At 39.6% G+C, this 22,557-nt stretch overlaps 3 protein-coding genes across 3 annotated transcripts; 1 reads left to right on the plus strand and 2 right to left on the minus strand.

The window, feature by feature from the left end:
* Positions 1 to 5,330: 5,330 nt before the first annotated feature.
* Positions 5,331 to 7,240, minus strand: LOC125587763. Its single transcript, XM_048758858.1, has 2 exons — positions 7,092 to 7,240; positions 5,331 to 6,861 (listed from the first exon to the last, which is right to left on the minus strand). The coding sequence occupies exon 2, from the start codon at positions 6,105 to 6,107 to the stop codon at positions 5,394 to 5,396; it is 714 nt and encodes a 237-aa protein (XP_048614815.1). The 5' UTR covers positions 6,108 to 6,861; positions 7,092 to 7,240; the 3' UTR covers positions 5,331 to 5,393.
* A 7,701-nt stretch (positions 7,241 to 14,941) lies between these two features.
* LOC111210363 lies at positions 14,942 to 15,991 on the plus strand. Its single transcript, XM_022710691.2, has one exon. It carries the CDS (start codon positions 14,942 to 14,944, stop codon positions 15,989 to 15,991), a length of 1,050 nt encoding a protein of 349 aa, XP_022566412.2.
* A 1,405-nt stretch (positions 15,992 to 17,396) lies between these two features.
* On the minus strand, positions 17,397 to 19,548 carry LOC125587272. The gene is made up of 3 exons (XM_048757500.1): positions 18,360 to 19,548; positions 17,812 to 18,135; positions 17,397 to 17,704 (listed from the first exon to the last, which is right to left on the minus strand). Exons 1-3 carry the CDS (start codon positions 19,546 to 19,548, stop codon positions 17,397 to 17,399), a joined length of 1,821 nt encoding a protein of 606 aa, XP_048613457.1.
* Between the last annotated feature and the right edge of the window lie 3,009 nt (positions 19,549 to 22,557).

The following is a 22,557-nucleotide window of genomic DNA, read 5'->3' on the forward strand; positions in this document are numbered from 1 at the left end:
CTAACGCAAAATATAGTTTTTAAATTTTAATAAATATTTATTTATTTTGGTATTTTAATATATATTATTGATTGTTATAGTATTTATAATATTACATAGTAAAGATTCAATAGTAAAATTTTGATATTTATTATGACATTTTTTATTTTTGTATAAAAAACTTTAATTAATTTTATTTAAAGAAAAAAAGAGCAATTTTATTTTTTAAATAAAATATGATATTGGCCATAAAATTTCAATAATAGCATATTAAATATCACATTTCACATATATAAAATATTTTTACAAATATAAATATATATTTATAAAATTATATTGGTGTCACTTATTTTTTAGTTCGTAAAATACAAATATATTTTATGTATCCCGCAGTTACACTATTTATTATACATGTCACCATTTATATTTTATTTTGAACCATTTATTTTAGACAAATTGGAGTATGCATTTTTATTATATAAACCACAGTTAACCTATACCATATTATGCATTCCATGTGATCCGCACCGCTCAACCAGTTGTTACAATTCGGACCCTAAGAATCTCCAGGTCAAGTGGTCTTAGTTGTAGTTATGACCCTCTTAAACTTAGTTTCAATTACCCGAATGGCACATTTCTCAGTATAATTTTGCTTATATTTGTTACTTTACAAATACTACAGTCCATCGTAATATATTATTAAAACAACTAGATGCTTTGTCCGCGTTACGTGCGGATTATGTCTTTTTAATTTATTCTCTATATATTTAAATTGGTTAGCAAAGTCTGAAAGACAAAATTTGACTTTAGATTTTACAGAGAAGTAGAGATTAAAAGAAAAACAATGACAAAATTGTTTAAAATGTAGATAAATCTAGGTATCAAGTCAGGTGGAAAAGAGAATAATAATCCGAATGATGTATGAATTAAAGTCACTCTTTGCTGCATGGTTTTGCATGATCTCTTATTCGTCCTTTGAAATGCTTTATGTAGTCAATTGATCTGTTGAAGTAGAAATTTGTTACTGGTGATGAACTGAGTAGTAATTTGCCTGGAAAATATTGGATATTATTGTTGGGCTTTTTGCAAGATTGACTCAAAACTCAAAGTCAAACCTAAAACTAACTCATGCTTTTCTTGGATTTTTCTTTTGTCCTATTCACCCCACAAGTTCATAATATTCACGAAAATGCCATCAATTTTTTTTTATTTTTTTTTCTTTCCGAAAATGACATTTTTACTCTCTCACCCTCATCATCTTCAAGTAATTATAAGATTGCCATTGTCATCAATACCCCAACCGCCATGAACAACCAATTTGAAGCTCTTAATGCACCTAAAATCAATTTACACTCTCTCTTTCTCACTTGTTATGAACTAAAAACAACATCTCTTTCACTTTGCCTCCATATTCATCCAAAAAACTCAAGCTTTTGATTCAAATTTTTGTATGGTTGATAGAGCCATTCAAGCATACTATTCTTGGTGGGTTACTTTCGTTTGAGATTCTGGGTGGTTGGAGAAGACTCTGTGTGCTAAGGAAGTCATCTCACTATTTTAAGGTATGAAATTGAAATTTTTTCCAGATCTGTTCGTGTAGAAGACTTACCCGTAAGTAGTCTGGCTGTAGAAGACTTACGGGTAAGTCTTCTGGTCAAACGGACGACTTACTTTTAAGTCATCATCTTTGTTTGTTAAAAAAAAATCTAGAGAATATCCTAGACGACTTACTGATAAGTCGTCTAGGATAAATGAGTTAGTTTTGCATTTGACCGAATTGTGTCAGATATTTGACTTTTCCTGGACAACTTACCAGTAAGTCGTCTCCGGAAAAACAAAAATTTCAATATTTTATTAAATCTGGACGACTTATCTGTAAGTCGTCTCAGGTTACTTTTGCAATTGGAAAATAAAACTTAAATATTTAACTTTTCTCAGACGACTTACGCGGAAGTCGTCAAGCAAGACGACCTACTTGAAAGTCGTCCAGGATAAGCAAAGTCGTCCAGGATAAGCAAAGTCGTCCAGATTTATTTCCTAGATTATGGTCAAACCTTGCTTATCTCGGACGACTTTCTCGTACGTCGTCTGCCTGGACGACTTTCAAGTAAGTCGTCTGGGTAAAGTTAAATATTTAAGTTTCTTTTTCGAATTGCAAACTAACCTGAGAAGACTTACAAATAAGTCTTCTAGCTTTAATAAAATATTGAAATTTTTGTTTTCCCGAAGACGACTTACTGGTAAGTCATCCAGAAAAAGTCAAATCTGACACAATTCGGTCAAATGCAAAACTAACTCGTTTATCCTAGACGACTTATTGGTAAGTCGTCTAGGTTTTTTTTTAACAAACAAAGCTGGACGACTTACTTGTAAGTCGTTCTATTTAAAATTCAAATGCAAAAATTACCTGTTTGGACGACTTACTGGTAAGTCTTCCAGACGACTTACTGGTATGTCGTCTGCGTCAATGTTTAGTAAACTTTCATTTTCTCTATGTTTACTAATGTGTTTTATTTTGAATTTTTGTAGATGATGCGTCAGTTACATGCAGTGTATGGAGAATGGTTGTTGAAAGATTACCGTTGGGATTTTGTGGTTGATAATGTCAAAGGTGCGAGAATCATTTTTTTGGGGGAAGGTTCGACACATGCTGAACTTCTTGCAATGGCTCAAGAAGATTATAACCGGGACATGAGCACATAATCTATGGAGGTAACCTACTCATTACCAGCATAAATGATGCAGGCTCCAGACACCCCTCCTATTCATGTTACAAGTGATAGACAAGTTCAAAACTTGCTCGAGATAACCAAAACGCATGGAGTACGGCTTTGTGTATCAAGCCGTAGCAAGGTGGAAACGGTTTCAGAGTTCAGGGAAGAAGATGATGAAGCTGATGAAGCTGATGAATGTTTTGAAGATGATGATGATGATTTGGTTGAAGATGAAAATCATGATGGGGAGGAGGACGATGGGGAGGAGGATGCTAGTATCTCTATTGTTGCTGAAGCGGACGAGAATAGTGAGGATTACAGTGTTTATGGAAAGGTTTAAGATGAGGATGAGGAAGATGATGATATGTGTTTTGAAGATATCAAAAAGATTGAAGGAGGAAGATCGAATGGTAACAGTATCTATGTCAACCAGAGTTTTGTTAGCAAGGATGCACTGCTTTCAGAGCTGCGGTTGACAGCAGTGAGGTTTAGGCTCTCCTTCAGAATATACAAGTCAACGAAAACTCTCCTTGTGACAACATGTCCGGTTAGTGGTTGTCAATGGAAGGTCAGAGCGAGTGTGAAACATGGGACAAACACGTTTTGGGTAACAAAGTATGTGGAAAAACATACATGCTCAGTGGGAGACCGACTCGCTCAGCGGAGACACTGTACTCCGAAGTATGTTGGTAGGCTTTTCATTGATCGTGTTGGAATCATTGATGGGTTGAATCCGCAGCATATCACTGATGCAATGAAGAACATGTTTGGCATGACGCTTGATTACACCACTTCATACAGAGCACTTTTATATGCACAAACATTGGTGAGAGGATCAGCAGAAGATGGGTATTCGCGTCTGCCATCATATCTCGAGCAAATCTCCTTAGCAAATCCCGATTCTATCACGGCTATAGAACTTGATTCTATCAATAGATTTAAGTATCTATTTCTCTCTTTTGGAGCTTCTATCAAAGGTTTTAAGTATCAGAGAAGGGTCATTGTGGTGGATGGGACTCACCTAAATGGGAAGTATGGAGGTGTTATGTTAGTTGCAGCCGCACAAGATGGGAATTTTCAGATATTTCCATTGGCTTTTGGGATCGTAGATGCTGAAGATGAACCTTCTTGGGAATGGTTTTTCACAAAATTGGCTAGTTGTGTATCTGATGAGCAGCCTCTGGTGATAGTCTCTGACCGGCACGCGGCCATTAAAAGTGCGTGTGATAAGGTGTTTCCTTGGGCAACCCGAGGAATATGTTATTATCACCTTCAAGATAACATTGTCAAAAAGTATAAAGGGAAACATCTCTTGTACTTGGTGAAAGGTGCTGCTTATGCTCATACGGTTTCAGATTTTGACCGGTACATGGCTGAGATACGGAGTGCAAACCCGGACCTTGCAACGTATTTGGAGAATGCCGACGTCAGCCTATGGTCAAGGGTTTATTGTCAGGGGGACATGTACAACATAAAGACAAGCAACATCGCTGAATCTATTAATTCCGCTCTGAAGCGAGCTAGAGGATTTCCGGTTCAGTTCCTGTTGGAGTTCATAAGGGAGAAGCTAGGAAAGTGGTTTTGGAAAAGGAGAGAAGATGCTTTGAGTCTCCCAACTCAACATAGTCGAGGTGTTGAGTACTTGCTTGTTGTTCGATCGGAGATAGCGGATACGATGACGGTACAACCAATTGATGGATGGCGATTCTTTGTGAAAGGTGGGAAAATGGACTGTGTGGTTGATTTGGAACATGGAAAGTGTGATTGTGGTGTCTATGCAGTGGAGAAAATACCTTGCTCTCATGCTATAGCTGCTGGAACATCTGCTGGTTTGCATATCTCCACACTTGTATGTCCAGTGTACTCAAAGGATTTTCTGTTTGCAGGATACTCAGAGAATATATATCCTTGTGTTGGACAACAAGTTGAGGAACGCACTTGCTTTCCTCCGGATGTAAAGCGTGGTCTGGGAAGACAGAAGAAATCAAGATGGCAATCTTGGTTGGAGCTATCCAGAATGAGAGGACGCAAACCCCGGAAGCAACACATGGTTTATAGATGCTCAAAATGCAAGGAAACTGGCCATACGAAACCACAATGTAAGTCATCCAGTGATTAGTATTCCAGAAGACCTTCCATTAAGTCGTCCAGAAGGTCATCCAGTTAGTCGTCCAGAGTTTTTTCTTCCAGAAGACCTTCAAGTTAGTCGTCCAGTGATTAGTCTTCCAGAAGACCTTCAATTAAGTCATCCAGAAGGTCGTCCAGTTAGTCGTCCATGGTTTTTCTTCTAGAAGACCTTCAAGTTAGTCATCCAGAAGGTCGTCCAGTTAGTCGTCCAAGGTTTTTTCTTCCAGAAGACCTTCAAGTTAGTCGTTCAGTGTTCAGTCTTCCAGAAGACCTTCAATTAAGTCGTCCAGAAGACCTTCAATTAAGTCGTCCAGTGTTCAGTCTATGTACTAAAAATTTGTGTTATGAACTTATCTGTGTCAACTTCTTTGTCAAATTGCACTACCAAACAAATTTGAGATGGTCTTGCCCTTTATATTATCCGAAATATAGTTACAAAAGGTCACTGCTCAGAAGACTGCGCAGAATATAGTTACAAAATAGGGATCAAGTTCAAATACAAAAGAGAGATCAAGTTCAAATACACACATCAGCCTAATCTATCATACAAAATAATCTAACGTGGCCTGTTAATCACCCGTCATACACATCCAGGTTGTCATCCATGTCCTTGTTTTCGAACTCATGCGTGTCAGGAAGCTCTTGAAATATATCCACCGCTATCTTATCCCTCATACTCTTCCCGTTGGCCTTAGCAAAGTCTTTTTTACTAAACTCTATCCCAAGAGCATGACATTCAATATAATTTAGAGTGTACACGCCACAATCACCAGCTCCGGCCGGAGGTATATTGGTCGGTCTCTCATATGTGAATGGCTCCAGGCTGTATTGGGCACGTTGTTCATCTGAGGAAGCGCACTCAACAAGCAGATAAGGGACCATGTAGAGAAAAGGTTCCATTACCACATCGAGTTCTTCTGGGGAGATACTGGAACAAATGCTGTCAAAGACGACTATGTGCCTCTTAGGGATCGATATTAACATAGCAATCCAATGAGTGTCGGCGAAGTTCACTGGCGCATAGATATCATCAATATCCGTCCCCCAAACCTTGTTCGATTGGCAAAATGATGGTATAGTGCCTGCATAATAATTCCACGCCCCACCAGGGAGTCTTCTTCCTAAACCATTCTGATCGGGCTCCGAGCCCTTAAAATCCTTGAAGTTGAATCTCCATTTCTGAGCAAAGAGATGATCAAGGAAGAACATTCTCTCGCTCCTGAAATGTTGTGGGTTAGCGTCGTACCTCTTCCTCAGCACATTAATCCAAGCATCAATATGCTGCATATAAAATAGAGTACAAGTCAGAAGATATCAGACGACTTACTGGTAAGTCTTCTACGTAGACGACTTACCAGACAACTTACAAGTAATTCGTAGACGAACTAAGTCGTCTGATAAGTCGTCTACGTAGACGACTTATCAGTAAGTCATCTAAGTCATAGCAGAAGACTTACACAGTCCTCCAGCCACTCTAAGGAGGTTCGGAGGATTTGATACCACCAAGTTCTACTTTTACGTGGTTTTTTATCGAGAGTTGTTCTATAATGACTGCAAACACAAAATGTTGAAAAGCAATCAGTTTTTGTAGACTAAAGCAAGCTATTATGGGAAAAGCAAGCGATTATGGGAAAAACAAACACTTACGGACAAGTTTTCAACCAATCAGCGAGCTCCTTCAACTTCTTCTTGTCAATTGGTGAAAAAGATTATAGCCTGGATAAAGCTTTCTATTTGAAATGATCACTCTGGCCGTGCTGTTTGCCGTATAAGGAGATTGCTGTGAGGCAGCAAGTTTCCTTGTTCGATCACTCTTTGCACGGCAAAGTGCCATAGCAGCATCCCTCTTTTCCTGATATCTAGCATCCTTCTTCTGTAAATCAGAAACAGTGGGTTGATTTTTGTCCAATAGAACAAGGCTCCGTTCTGGAGCTTTATCTTTCGAGGAACTAGCATCTGCGGGCACAGCTGCGGACACATCTGGACCTTTATCCTCCGCCAAGCTCTTCCTTCCCGCGTTCGTCCCATTAACACTTTCACTCTACAATATAGAAGATGGGTTTATACAATAATAACCAAAGATCCATTTCAAACAATAATAACCAATGAGTGTCTTCAAACATGAAACAAAATACATATATAAAATCCATACACTATAAACAAAGCGCACATGTTCTGACATACAAGAAACAAAGCAAATGCAACTTTTCAGTTCTTATTCTTAAGACTTTGTCTAGTCAATCTCTTGTGGGGAGAGGATTCGTAACTAACCCCGGGTTCGAGCGTCGGTTTAGGTGGAGAGGTAGTGTTTTGAGATGATGTCCCTTTCCGTTTTGTGGTGATACTAACCTTCTTCTCCACAGCTTCCACCCTTTCCGACAGATACTTGATCTCCTTAAGGCACGTCCCAAATCCTTCCCTCATGGCATCAGCTATGTCCTTGAACATGGTTTTAATATCCACTTTGGTCAACCCACCAACAGTCGTAGTCACCTCTTCACTAGCCTCTGCAGGTGCCTCTTCACTAGCCTCTGCAGCTGCCTCTTCACTAGCTTCTGCAGGTGCCTCTTTACGAGCTTTCTTCCGAGGTCTTGGACTGTCTTCCTTCACTACCTTTTTCTTCGCTGGACTCACAACCGCCGGCTTTGTATTGACCCAAGTACCGGTGACTTCCCAGCAATCCATGGTCCACTTCCACGGTTTCTTCACAAACATGAGTTTAATTATGTTCTCCGCGAGCGTGTCCTCAACATCAAACTCCCATTTTGGAAACATTTCACCAGTGTCCTTCTGAACAAAGTTGATCACCCTAGTCTGCAGTAAATTGAAGACATGAACTTAGATATATGACGGATTAAGAAAGATGGAAAGAAAAGACTTCACAGACGACTTATAATTAAGTCGTCTGGAAAGTCTTCCAGCTGGACGACTTAGTAGACGACTTATAATTAAGTCGTCTGGAAAGTCTTCCAGCTGGAAGACTTAGTAGAAAACTTATAATTAAGTAGTCTGGATAGTCTTCCCAGACGACTTGATTATAAGGCTTCTACTAAGTCATCCAGCTGGAAGACTTTCCAGAAGACTTAATTATAAGTCTTCTACTAAGTCATGTAATTGGAAGACTTATCAGACGACTTAATTATAAGTTTTCTGCAAAGTCGTCCAGATTGAAGTAAATACCTGACTGAGGATAGCCTCTTTAAACTGTCTGCGTCCTTTGCAACCCTTGTAAGCCAGTATCGGTGGAGACGGATTGTTTGGGAGAAATTTACCAAAAGTAGCACCCAATTCCGGAAGAGCGGTGTACACCCAGACCTGGAGAGCTTGCGCAACCCCATTAATAGTGTAACAGCCCGAAATATCTCTGTCCATCACAGAGTCCATCAGCACCTTAAACGCGACTCTCCCCCATGGATAATTCTCAAACCGTTCTAGCTCCATCACTAGCCTTGCCAGACTATCCCGTGTAGGGGTTGAATACTTTCTCCCTTCAATGTATCCAGTGAAGATGGCAAGGTACGCGAGCCGCTTGTGATCATCCCGAGACCACCCTTCGCATCTCTCAAGTGCTGCTATTATCTCCTGAGTAGATGGCCCAACTTCGACATGAACTCCCAGCATCTCCCAAAAAGAAGTCAACTCCTTTGTAACAACAGAGTGAGGTCTCTCAAGGTCCTCGATGTACTCACAGTTTAGACCAGTGAGGTTTTCAAACTCTAACAGTGAAAACCTCACAGGTTTTGGACCAACGAGACTTCACAGCTCATACTTCTTCTTTATGTCCAGCTGGAAACCGAGCATGTAGTGAACCAGCCTTGAAGCCCAATCAAATCCCAGCTCTTGGAACTTGATGAAAACTCCCAACTTCGACTCCTTCAGCTCTTCATATTCTTCATCATGAAGAGCCTTCTTTAAAGGAGCATGCAACGTCCAACAAGTATGATACGAAATGCTATGCACTGCGGGGGGCTCTTCCCCTAATGTATATATCCTACGGGGGAGTTCTGGCATCTCCATTTTTTTTGCCTGCAAAACAATCAAAGACAACCATCTCAAACAATCAAAGACTTATAATTAAGTCGTCTGGCAATTTTTTCAGCTGAAAGACTTATAATTAAGTCGTCTGGAAAGCTGGAAGACTTTCCAGACGACTTAAATATAAGTCTTCCAAGACTTCCAGTTTTATGTTCATCTTTTCCTCAATCAATGACACGACAGTAAGAGATATAACTTACTGGCGGCGGAGTTCAACGAGACGCCTCTGAGATAATGCGCGCTAGGGTTTCCTCTCGGATCTTAAATAGAGGAAGCAGCTGTGAGAACGGTGGTGAGAACGACAGTGAGAACGACGGTGATAACGGCGGAGAGATAACCGGCGGTGTGAACGATGAGAACGATGGATTAGAGAGAATCGACGGAAATCGCCTTCGAAATCGCCTTTGAGAGAAACGGCTTTAGGGTTTTCTGATTTTCGATAAACAATAAAAAAAAACCTTATATATGGCCGGTAAATAATCCGGTTAGGTTTAAAAGTACATTGTAAAATTAACGGTTTGGTCCGGTTTGGACGACTTACTAGTAAGTCGTCTGTTGAATACTGTACATCAAACGACTTACTAGTAAGTCGTCCCAAACCCTAAATTTAACCCCTAAACTAAATCGACTAAATTAACTAACTAACCATGTTATAAACCCGTAGTTATACTTAAATAGTGTTTACTATACACAGAAATAAACACACTTAGGTAAATTTTAAAGTTTTCAAAAAAACATTTATGCATTCCAAAATTTAACCCTAAGAACACATATAATACTACAACATATGTTGGCAAAAACCTAAACCAAAGAATATCATGACTCACTACTTTCACTCATCTATGGTGAAAACAATTAACCTTTGTTATATCTTAATTTATATCTCTTAAAACATATGTTAATTACATGATTTCAATTTTTCACTTATCAAAATATTTTTTACAAAATTTTTAAATTATTTCTAAGTAGAACTAGTCCAGACGACTTTCCAGTAAAGTCGTCTGGGCAGACGACTTACGGGGTTAGAAACATAAAAAAATTTCGGTTTTTTTGTTTGTTCACAAGGGGTTGGTTGTAATTTCAATAGCCTTTTAGGTTACTTTTGCATTTGATTCAGGTTTGGGTTTATTTTTGTGTTTGAAATCAAGTCGTGAGTCATATTTGGCAATTTTCCCTCTAAACAAAGACCAAACCTAAATCTTTTTCGAGTTCTTTTGTTTCTGACCAAGAAATAAAATTTTCCTTAATTAGATTTTGGACCTTTTCTTATAAGAAAAATTACGTAAAATTTTAAGACCATGTGTATTAAAATAACCTTTCATTACATTACATTACAAAGCATGGTTCTTTGCTACACCTCCTCAACTACTTACAGTTCGCAAATCACAAGAGATGTAATAAAGCAATAGTGTTTGATTAGTTAACCTTCTTTGGGTTAGGAATAGAGCACAAAGGAAGATGAGTGATCATTTCCTGATAAGCGCATTTGTCTCTCTCCGTAAGTTGGATTACTCTATCCAAAACCAACACTTTTCCATATGTCGCAGACTAAAATACAAACCAAACACACATATAAAGATGGTTACAAATTTAAGCAAAAGTCATCGTTAATGTGGTTACCTGGAAAACAATGACATCCTGGTAATCTGATTTCCCTTGAAACAAAACTTTCAAAGAGTGTGCCTCTCCTGCACCATAACATCATCGAAAAACTTCAGCTATAAGAGGATCATGGTGAAAAGAAGGCTTCTTTTACAATAAAACAAGAAATAGGAATAGACCTGGCCACATGGGACTCATCTCGGAGAACCACCCTGGAATCACGGAGGAGAAACAAGCAGGCTCCTTCTTCTGATCTCCGTTAGCTGCTGCGGCGTTATCATCCTCTTCTCTCGCTCTCTTCAAATCGGTAACCAAGGCTTCTTTGGTAGCATCCATTGCTGCTGTTGTGCCGAACAAGAAACTCAGAGATCCCCTCAAAAATAAAATTTGATACTTCACATCTTAGTCTCCAGTAACTTCATTTTGGTTCGCGTTCAAATAGATAATGCTTTCACTGAACCTTCCTCAAAATGCCTTCATTATTGAAGTCAACAACTGATCTTAAACAGTTCTCGATTACAGTAATCTCTGTTTCAGTAAGATGGTAGCTAAACATGAACTGTTAAAGGGGTTTCTTCTTTGTATGATTGCTGAATCTGTGTGGTTACACAGAAGTATTAGGCATGAGATTTTTATTGTACTGTCGCCAGCTTTTCCAATACATAATTTGTTATAAACATGTTTTAATGTGATTCAGATTAAAAAGCTCGAGGAGCTCGGTATAGGGAGACCCTCGATGTATGCATCTATATTCAAAGTTTTACAGGTATGCGTCGTAAAACAAGAGAATGGAATCTATGTTTCTGTATTATTCATAAACATAATGAGCATTTTATATATAGGAAATTACACCTTCATAGAATAATGAAAAGAGTAAAGAAAAGAAATATAAATATGGAAAGAGTACAAATCATAATCTAATAAGGAAAATGCAAGATGCCGATTCTCTCTCTCTCTCCTCACGGTCGACTCTCTCTCTCTAGCATTGGGCCGGTTATGAACCGGGCCGGTTATGGACATCCACAATATGATTTATAACACTCCCCCTTGGATGCCATAACCATACAGGGATTGTAATACACTTTAGATCTTGGCTCATTAAAACCTTACAAGGAAAAACCCAGTGGGACAAAACCATGGTGAAGAAAAAAGAGTACAACACGTATTACTCCCCCTGTTCTGAACAATTCGCGGCTGGCCTCACGAACAGCCACGATCTCCGAATGGTTTGAAGATGTGGCCGCGAACGTCTGCTTCATGGAACGCCATGATATGGCTGTTCCACCATGTGTGAAAACATAGTCTGTCTGTGATCGAGCATTGTGTGGATCCGAAAGATAACCTGCATCAGCAAAATCAACTAAACTTTCTTTGTTTTGGTTAGTATAAAATAAACCCAAGTCTTTCGTTCCTTGCAGGTAACGAAGAACATGTTTAATCCCGTTCCAATGCCTTTGGGTTGGACAAGAGCTAAACCTAGATAATAGGTTCATGGCAAAGCATATGTCTGGCCGAGTGTGGATGGCCAGATACATCAAAGCTCCTATGGCACTGAGATATGGCACTTCGGGACCTAGGACATCTTCATCGTCCATCTTAGGACGAAACGGATCAGTGTCCAAGCCTAGAGACCTCACGACCATGGGGCTAGACAATGGGTGAGACTCGGCCATATTGAATCTCTTGAGTACTTTCTCTGTATATGCCATTTGATGCACAAGGATTCCATCTCTTATGTACTCAAGCTGTAATCCCAAACAGAACTTTGTTTTTCCTAGATCTTTCATCTCAAATTCTTTCTTAAGATATTCAACTGTTTGGGAGATTTCTTGATATACCATGAATTTCACCAACTTTTAGTTATGGTATATAAGTGTTTTAGGATCTATTTACTATGTTTTATAGTCTTTTCAAAGCAATTACAGGTTCAGTTGCTTGATAGAAGGAAATGATGCTTTTGGGACGCTTTGGAGTACTTTTACGCGTATAGCATCGATCAACACTTGAATAGCAATATCGATCGACAAGAGTAAATTAATATCGATCGACAGCCGCTGAGCGCCATCGATCGATGTTGGATCAGCCGAGGATTAATCACGATATTAGAAGATTTCATTTCCTAAAAGTTTCTAATTGCAACTTAAGCCCTTAGCTACTTGTGAGGCTATATGTACGAGGGTTTTGTATCATTTTAGAGGCAGACTTTCGTAAAGACCTAGTTTGGAGAAGAAGCATTTTGGCTACCATTAGAAGAGCTTAGGATTGGAGAGATAGATCTGAGACTGCATAACAGAGAAGATCTTGAACTCCTTTATTTCTATTACTCTTACTTTCTGTGTTCAATATTTCAGTTTATTTCAAACCATCATGACTTTGTCCCTCATGAATATGTCTGAGTAAACTCAATTGTTAGATTTAGGTTTCTCATAAAGTTTGAAAGTATGTGCAGCTAATAAGACTGTTAAAAAGGCGTTTTGATAGTTCTTTCATGTTTGTTAAGCTAAATGCTAAAATTAGGATTGATCACCCTCATTTTAGATCTTAGGATTAATTAAGATAACCAACCGTTAGCCTTAATACCTGAAATAGCCAGCGTGATCTAACTGACTAGATAACAACGAGAGTTGGTCTAGATGGTTAGAAAACATATTCAAACCCGCTCGCAAAGCTTGCTAGAAGAACCGCCGATCGACGTAACGACAGTGGCGTCGATCGATTGTTTGAAAGGTGTATCGAGCGATGTGCACTAAGTCACATCGATCGACTCTTTCTCGAGATCAATAGACGATAGTTGAGATCCAAGATCTCGTAAAGAAAATCTATCTGGTTTACCATTGTTTGAGTTCAAAAACCGTCAAACCCTTTAGTCTGAACTAAGTTGCATGCTTTTCATACCTGAGAATTTGCCTAAGTCTAGCTGTTTTCCCATCCTTAGAACAACTTCAACTTAAACCGCCAAACAATTACCTTATTTGACTCATCATTTACTTCTTTTAAAACAAATAAATCTCTTAGTCTATCTTTATTTCTAATCCCTTAGATCTATTGAGTAATCCTAGAGTCCTTCTGGATTCAATCCTTAAGTACTACATCTGAACCTCTTATTTGAGAGAGTAATTCACTCCTTAGGGTAATTTGAGTGATATCAAATTTGGCGCCATTGCTGGAGACTCTTTCTTGTTACCATTAGATTTAATTTAGAGTTTAGTATATATTTGTTACGAAAAACTTGCTAAGTTTTCTTTCTTTCTCTGTCTACACAGACACTAAGAATGGAGAACATAGAGCTCGGCCGAGCATCGATCGACGAAGATGTAACAATATCGAGCGATGTGGAGACCGAAGAATCGACTGACACGGAGCTCCCGACATCGATCGACACCGCCCAGCCGGAAGCAGGTAAGTCTTCTCTTACCGAGCTTATTAATGAGGAAGTAGTCCAAACTGAACCAATAGGTCAATTAAGCAATGAAACTAGCCAATCTAAACAGGGGACTGAAATCCCTGTTAAGATAAATCCCACCTTGATAAAAGGTGAAGAGATAAGATTGCCTATGCAAGACTACCTAGATCCTGGTAGAACCTATTGCAATAGGTCCGCTATTAAGATACCAGGAGACGATACCAAGAAATCTAAGTTTAACGCATATTACTACTGTATGGTTCGTCGAAACCCATTCCTTGGATCTCTCTCTGAGCACCCACAAGACTACATTGAAGGTTTGGAAGAATTAATCCCAGATGAATACAATCGTTGCAAACTATTCTCATTTTCCTTAGAGGGAGAATCTCTCAGATGGCAAAACTGTTTAACAAGAGGATCCTTCACTTGTTGGGAAGAGATTAGAAACGCCTTCCTTAAGAAATTTTTCGATGATGATCGCTATTGGGAAGTAAGGAGACAAATCTTTACATTCTGCCAAGATCCACGTGAATCGTTTAAAAACGCCTGGGGAAGATTCAAGAGCTATGAACTTGAATGCCCCCATCATGGTTATTCAGAATCACAATTCCTTAACATCTTCTATGGAGGTGTTAACCTGACTTATAAAACCACGCTCGACATGGTGAGTGAAGGAAATTTCGTCACTAAGAGCCCCGAAGATGCTAGACGCCTTATCGAAAATGTAGCAACGGGAAAATCCTATGAAAAGATGGATGAAGAAATAGGAAATTCAATAAATTCAAAAGATAATTCAGATTTGGAAGAGATCAAGAATTCCCTCATTTCACTCCACTCTTTTCTTTAGAATCAACACCGATCTGATATAGCCCAGATCGAAGATGATGCTTTGTCTGATATGGAAAATCAATTAGAAGAAGAGACAAACTATTCAGATTCCTATTACGGGTTTAACATCAATAGTTTCACCAAATCCTATGAAATTGCTGTAAAATCACGCACTGGAAGGGAAACGTTCAATATCAGACAAGGACTTACTGGCAACCGTAAAACAAAGTCAGATTTTTAAGGAAAAATAAATATGGTTTACGGAAAGTTAATGGAGAAAGCAAATGCTTTGGGAGAACTTATCCGAAAATTAGAAAGTCAAGTAGCTGAAATTGCGACTGCCATCAAAATAGAAACCGGACGTCTTCCCGGGGGTACTGATTTAAACCCGAGACGTCAAGTCAGTGCCGTAATGTTGCGTAGCAGAAAACGTCTCGCGACAAACACGAGGAGCAACACCAAAATTGAAAATTATGCCAATGCTGATGAAATAGGCAAGAGCGATTCTCAGCCTATACTTCTTGATGACCCTGACCCAAAATATTCTCGTGAAAACGGGAAATCTACCGCTGAGATTAATAAGGAAAATACTATAGACTTAGAAGTAGAAGACGATTTGGACATTGAAGCCGAAATCGATCGACAGTATGGCACACACGTTGATCAACCAGTGAATCCTGCCGTCGATCAACTTCCGAATAACCCTATCGAGCGACGTCCCACTCGGCCCGAACCGATGATTGAGAGAGTCTATAGAACCCTACCCCCTTATCCTCCTAAATCGCAGACTAAGAAATCACTAGAATATGCGATCTGCAAGAAAATATTGGATAGAATTGCTGTGGAGATGTCCCTTAGTGATGCTATGAAAATAGCACCTTCGATAAAGAAGTATTTGAAGGATATGACATCTCCAAATTATCCAACTGCTGAACATAGCGCGATGATGGTATCAGAGGAAGTAAGTGCCATGATTCAAGGAGAAACTCCAGCTAAGAGACCTGATCCTGGAAGTTTCGTCCTAGATTGGAATATACAGAAAGCGCGTTTTCCTCGATCACTATGTGATCTTGGCTCTAGTGTAAACCTTATGCCTTACTCCGTCGCAGTAACCTTGGGGTACAACGAGTTCATGTCAACTCCGATAACCCTGGTTCTAGCTGATCGATCTATCCGGGTACCTGAAGAGATTCTCGAAGACGTTCCCGTTAAAATTAATAATTGCTTCGTGCCTACGGATTTTGTTGTGTTAAAATACCGACAGGAACCAAAAGACCCCTCATTCTGGGTCGGCCATTCCTAGCTACGGCTGGAGCGATCATTGATGTGAAAGAAGGACGAATAAATTTAAACATCGGGGACATCTCGATGATTTTTGATATGGAAAAGCTAATCAAGCGACCCTTGATAGATGACCAAGCTTTCTATGTGGAAGAAGTTTCTGAGCTGGAAAAAGAATGTTTCATAGATATGTGCTCAGACGACCCCTTAGAAAATGCTCTTACCCATGTAGAAAGGGAGATCTTCAGCATAGATAACAGAACAAACGATTACGTGCGACTGATGGATGCAAGTATCGAGGTTGCGAACATCGAAGAAGATGATGACTCAGACATTATCGTCGATCGATACCTCAGAGAGGCCGTCGATCGACAACCATCTTCACTATCTAATTGGTCTAAAGACAAAGCACCGAAAGTTGAATTAAAACCCCTCCCTGTGGTCTTAAATATGCATTTCTTTATGACCAATCCTATCCTGTTATTGTCAATGCTAATCTCACTAACGGAGAACTTGCGTTATTATTAAATAAACTACGCAAGTACAGGAAAGCAATCAGGTATAAATTATCGAGGCAACTCTTAAAGTTCGATCCGTAGACTGAAAAGTCATCCACAAAGACTTCCATAAAGTCCTCGATCATGTCTGTAAAGATTGACATCATGCAACGTTGGAAAGTGGCAGGAGCATTACAAAGACCAAATGCCATTTTACGATACGCAAATGTTCCATAGGGACATGTAAAAGTCGTCTTCTCTTGATCATCAGGATGTATGGGAATTTGGAAAAATCCGGAATATCCATCAAGGAAACAGTAATACTAGTGATTGGCTAATCGCTCCAGCATTTGATCAATAAAGGGAAGGGGAAAGTGATCTTTCCTAGTAGGGGCATTTAATTTCCTATAGTCGATACACATCCGATGTCTAGTGACGGTACGAGTCGGGATGAGTTCATCGTTTTCGTTCTTCACTACCTTAATACCTCCCTTTTTGGGTACAACATGTACCCATTTACTATCCGAAATAGGGTGGATAACTCCAGCATCTAGGAGTTTAATAATTTCCTTTTTGACTACTTCCTTTAGATTCGGATTTAATCTCCTTTCCTGCTCTATCGATGTTTTTGCGTCGTCTTCCAAATGAATACGGTGCACGCAAAGATCAGGAGAAATACCAGGAATATCATCGAGAGAATACCTGATTGCTTTCCTGTACTTGCGTAGTTTATTTAACAATAACGAGTTCTCCGCTAGTGAGATTGGCGTTGACAATAACAGGGTAGGATTGGTCATAAAGAAATGCGTATTTAAGACCAGTGGGGAGGGGTTTTAATTCAACCTTTGGTGCCTTGTCTTTAGACCAATTGGATAATGACGATGGTTGTCGATCGACGGCTTCTCTGAGATATCGATCGACGATAATGTTTTAGTCGTCATCTTCTTCGATGTTTGCAACCTCGATGCTTGCGTCCATCAGTCGCACATAATTGTCTGTCCTATTATCTATGCTGAAGATTTTCTTTTCGATATGGGTAAGAGCGTTTTCTATGGGGTCGTCTGAGCACATGTCTATGAAAGATTCCTTTTCCAGCTCAGAAACTTCTTCTACATAGAAGGCTTGGTCATCTATCAATGGTCGCTTGATCAGCTTTTCCATATCAAAGGTCATCGAGATGTCCCCGATGTTCAAATTTATTCGTCCTTCTTTCACATCAATGATCGCTCCAGCTGTAGCTAGGAATGGTCAACCCAGAATGAGGGGGGGCCTTTTGGTTCATGTCTGTATTTTAACACAACAAAATCCGTAGGCACGAAGTAATCATCAATTTTCACGGGAATACCTTCGAGTATCCCTTCGGGTACCCTGATAGACTGATCGGCCGGAACTAGGGTAATCGGAGTTGACATAAACTCATTGAATCCCAAGGTTACTGCGACGGAGTAAGGCATGAGATTCAAGCTAGAGCCAAGATCATATAATGATCGAGGAAACCGCGTGTTTTGTATATTGCAATCTAGGATGAAACTACCAGGATCAGGCCTCTTAGTTGGAGTTTCTCCTTGAATCAGAGCACTTACTTCCTCTGACACCATCATAATGCTTTGTTCCACAGTTGGATTGGTTGGAGACATAATATCCTTCATATACTTCTTTATCGAAGGTGCTATTTTCATAGCATCACTAAGGGAAAGCTCCACAATAATTCTATCCAACGCTTTCTTGCAGATCGCATTTTCTAATGATTTCCTAGTTTGCGTTTTAGGAGGAAAAGGGGGTAGGGTTCTATAGACTCTTTCAATTGTTGGTTTGGGTTGAGTAAACATCGATCGATAGGGTTATCTGAATGTTGATCGACGACAGGCTTCACCGGTCGATCGACGTGGATACCATATTGTCGATCGATTTCGGCCTCTATTTCCGGATCGTCTTCTACTTCTAAGTCTATAGTCTTTTCCTTATCTTTTTCAGCGGTAGACTTCCTGTTTTCGCAAGAAGGTTTTGGGTCAGGGTCATCAAGAAGTATAGGCTGAGAATTGCTTTTGCTTGTTTCATCAGCATTGGCAGATTTTCCAATTTCGGTATTGTTCTTCGTGTTTGTCGCGAGACGTTTTCCGCTACGCAACATTACGGCACTGACTTGACGTCTAGGGTTTAAATCAGTCCTCCCGGGAAGACGTCCTCTTTCTCTTTTAATGGCAGTCGCAATTTCAGCTACTTGACTTTCTAATTTTCGGATAAGTTCACTCAAAGAATCTGCTTTTTCCATTAACTTTCCGTAAACCATATTTATTTTTCCGTAAAAATCTGACTTTCTTTTATGGTTGCCAGTAATGGCTTGTCTGATATTGAACTTCTCTTTTCCAGTGCGTGATTTCACAGTAATATCATAGGCTTGGGTGAAGCTATCAATGTTAAACACTAGATAAGGGTCTGAACAGCTCGTTTCTTCTTCTAATTGATTTTTCATATCAGACAAGACATCATTTTCGATCTGGGCTATATCAGATCGGTGCTGATTCTGTAGAAAAGAGTGAAGCGAATTGAGGGAATTCTTGATCTTTACCAAATCTGAATTATCTTCTAAATTTATCGAATTTCCTATTTCTTCATCCATCTTTTCATAGGATTTTCCCGTGACTACGTTTTCGATATGGCGCCTAGCATCTTCGGGGCTCCTAGTGACGAAAGTTCCTTCACTCGCTGTGTCGAGTGTAGTTTTGCATCTCAAATTAACACCTCTATAGAAGAAGTTAAAGAATTGTGGTTCTGAATAACAATGATGGGGGCATTCAAGTTCATAGCTCCTGACTCTTCCCCATGCGTTTTTAAACGATTCACGTGGATCTTGGCGGAATGTAAAGATTTGTCTCCTTACTTCCCAGTAGCGCTCATCATCGAAAAATTTCTTAAGGAAGGCGTTTCTAATCTCTTCCCAACAAGTAAGGGATTTTGTTGCTAAACAGTTTAGCCATCTGAGAGCTTCTCCCTCTAGGGAAAATGAGAATAGTTTGCAACGATTGTATTCATCTGGGATTAATTCTTCCAAACCTTCTGATATACCATGGATTTGACCCATTTTTACCCATAGTATATAAGTATTTTACTATCTATATACTATATATTCTACCCTATTAGGTATGTTTTCAGGTTCAGAAGTATCTTGCAGTAAATGGATGATTATGGAGCATTTAGGAGCTTAAAAGAGATTTCATCCGAGCTGACCATAAGAGGTCGATACGAAGAAGAAACAATCGATCGATGCACATCCAGTGATGTCGATCGATACAGAAGAGAAGCCTCGACGATTGAAGATTATGATCGATCCATGTACATCCTGTACCATCGATCGATGTTGAGACGTGGAAGCACGACGTCGTTTCAGCCGACTTTAAACCCAAGACGTCACCAAATTACAAGATTACCCCTGACGAGTTTTTAACCTAACAGTTATATACTTGCCTAAGTGTTAGGAGGCAAAAGAGCTTTTGGCCACCTTTGTATTCTTATTTTCAGCAGAGAGTTTTAGGAGAGAAGATCATAGAGAGATTTGTGATTGGAACTCCATTGATTCATCTATTCGATTCTATGCAGTTTTTATTTATATTTTGTGTTATGAATTGCTTAGCTATGTCTGAGTAGTTTACTTGTTAGATTAAGGGTTCAAATAGGTTAGAGGAATTATCCCCAACTATAGATTGCTAAGTTGCGGTATTCATTGATTGATTGTTCTTAATGCTTGTTCTAGATTAGCTAACTAGAATATTGAACCTAGGAATCTTCATGAGTCAAGCATCTTTGACCATCCAGTCCTGAACCTAATCTGTCATACTAGACAACTGGAGAAATGCTACCGCTAAACTAGAAAGCTAGTGAGCATTATCAACTTACACCTAAGGCTTAACTAGAAGCATCGATCGATATTGTCTTCTGACAATCGATCGATATTTGTGAACGGTGTATCGATCGATATCCCCATAGGACCCTCGATCGACACTTTCTTGTGATCAACAAACTACAGTTGAGATCCAAGATCTAGTTAGTTAACCTGTGAAACATTGCCATCGCTGATCACTGTGTTTAAGGGGTTGAGCTATAATATATCATGCATGCAACTGATAGGCATCTACAGGATTATAATCTCCAACACCTAAATAGAAACCATGCATCTAATACCTTTCCAATAAGTTGCACCCCCAATCATCTTGTTAATCGAGCAATAGAGTTGCTCAATTAGGATTTCTATTTACATTTAAACCATAAAACAACAAACACTTAGAATTAATAAATTACTAGATTTAATAGGTTCCCTAGCTTCTTGTGGATTCGATTCCTAAGTACTACAATTGAACCTCTTATTTGAGAGAGTAATTCACTCCTTAGGGTAATTTGAGTGGTATCATTTCTCCACTGGGATTCTGAGGACTCTCTTAGTGAAACCATCCATCTCTTTCTCATTAGCTGCCTGTTGGGGTCAAAATCGGTCACGACGGAATCAATGTCTGAAACTCCGTAAAAATCGGCATGAACGTTCTTATATACCAAGGAAGGAGAAGATTCCTAAGAACATTAAGAGGGCAGTGTGGGAACCAAAATTCGCACTGTCGATTTCCGTTTAAATTAGGAAACTAGGAAAACCCTAATTTCCCAGAGGTCCCGGAGATCTGTTAATACCACACGCTAAGCAATCAAAACACGAGATATCAACGACAAAGTACAAAAATCGTAAAAAGAGAGCAAAATAGATCTTATTCTGAATCCGTGTTTGAGCTTTACAACAAGGCATAAGCCTGGGCTCGACAGCTGTCGGCGAGATTCCTGGTTCTAGCAACCCTAAGATGGCTAAACCTAATCGAGTTGCAGCTCGAAATAACAAAAACGGAAATATGCCTGAATCGCTCTAAGTGCTAAGTTTGCTCCGAAAAAAGTCTCCACCCATGCCTCTCGCCTAGGACTCGTTATATACTGGCTCCTAGGTCGGTTTACGCTTTTCCTCTTCTGCCCTTAAGCCGTCATAGCATAAAAATGGAGATATTCCATTTTTTCTGATCTTCGTAATTATCTTCAAAATTTTGTATTTATCCGCGGAAACTTGACATTTATCTTTTCTTGCGAACCAAGCGAAACCATCATGTGGCTTAGGGGCTGTTGGTTAAGAAATCGTAAGTTGGGCCTCGAGTCATGTCTTAGGTCCCTTTGGGCCGTCTTCTGACTCGAAGCGTTTACTACGGCTTCTTTCGATAAAGAATGAACTTTCCGCGGTTTTCGCCGTAAAGTTTGATCGATGACTTAGAATGGCGGGAAACATGAAATGGGTTCGCTACGGTCTTCGGGAGATAGCGTCGAAGGGTAGACGAGAATGCATGGACTAATGTCGTATCGACGTTTTGGAAGAGCTCGGTTGCTACGTAGCGACCGAGCGGAACAGATAGCGACCGAGCTTGGCTCGAGCTCGGTTGCTACGTAGCGACCAAGCGACGCGTTCAGTCGTTGCGTAGTGACCTTTTTCGAGCTCTTGTCCGATGTCTCGTGAATATGTTTTCTCCGCAAGATTCTTCGTAAAAATAATTCTTTTTCGAAGATTTATTTTTCGTAAAAACGTTCATGCCGATTTTTACGGACTTTCAGACATTGATTCCGTCGTGACCGATTTTGACCCCAACAGTTAGCCCCCCAGCTCGTTAGAACCATGAGCTTATAGCGTGAGGTTCTAGCGAGTGGCTTGGAAAGTTAGGCAAGTTAGGTGAGTTAGGCGGAATTAATGGTCAAAGAAGTCTGTGGTAAGCGGTCTTCTCGCTCTTCTAAAAGTAGAACGCGATAAGATTGGGGCTGCGCCTTATGACAGCTGCCTGCGTACCCTTGTTAAAGGGATCAAGCCTTTCGTAGTTCGTCTTGGAGTTAAGGTTCGTATGACTAGTTTTCCAGCGAGACCTTTATGTTCTAGTTTTTATGTAGAGGTTATCAGGCGTGTTGCTGCCGATGTCATTTTATATGGGTGTAGAGGGAAGACTACGAGTTGTCATCTCGTAATCTAACTCTGTTTGAACTGCTATATCCGTGATCTGTTTCGAGTTTTCCGCAGTGTGTA

The sequence above is a fragment of the Brassica napus genome, chromosome C5 (assembly GCF_020379485.1).
Source record: "Brassica napus cultivar Da-Ae chromosome C5, Da-Ae, whole genome shotgun sequence".
NCBI lineage: Eukaryota > Viridiplantae > Streptophyta > Magnoliopsida > Brassicales > Brassicaceae > Brassica > Brassica napus.

Bases quoted from the DNA above. Each gene is read 5' to 3' on its own strand.
- LOC125587763 (XM_048758858.1), bottom strand. From the start codon at position 6,107: ATGCAGCATATTGATGCTTGGATTAATGTGCTGAGGAAGAGGTACGAC.
- LOC111210363 (XM_022710691.2), top strand. From the start codon at position 14,942: ATGGTTTACGGAAAGTTAATGGAGAAAGCAAATGCTTTGGGAGAACTT.
- LOC125587272 (XM_048757500.1), bottom strand. From the start codon at position 19,548: ATGGGTCAAATCCATGGTATATCAGAAGGTTTGGAAGAATTAATCCCA. The intron at 18,136-18,359 runs GTATCCACGTCG...CTATGAAAATAG, and splicing joins CGAAATCGATCGACAATATG to CACCTTCGATAAAGAAGTAT. The intron at 17,705-17,811 runs GTATTCCCGTGA...GACCATTCCTAG, and splicing joins ACCCGAAGGGATACTCGAAG to CTACAGCTGGAGCGATCATT.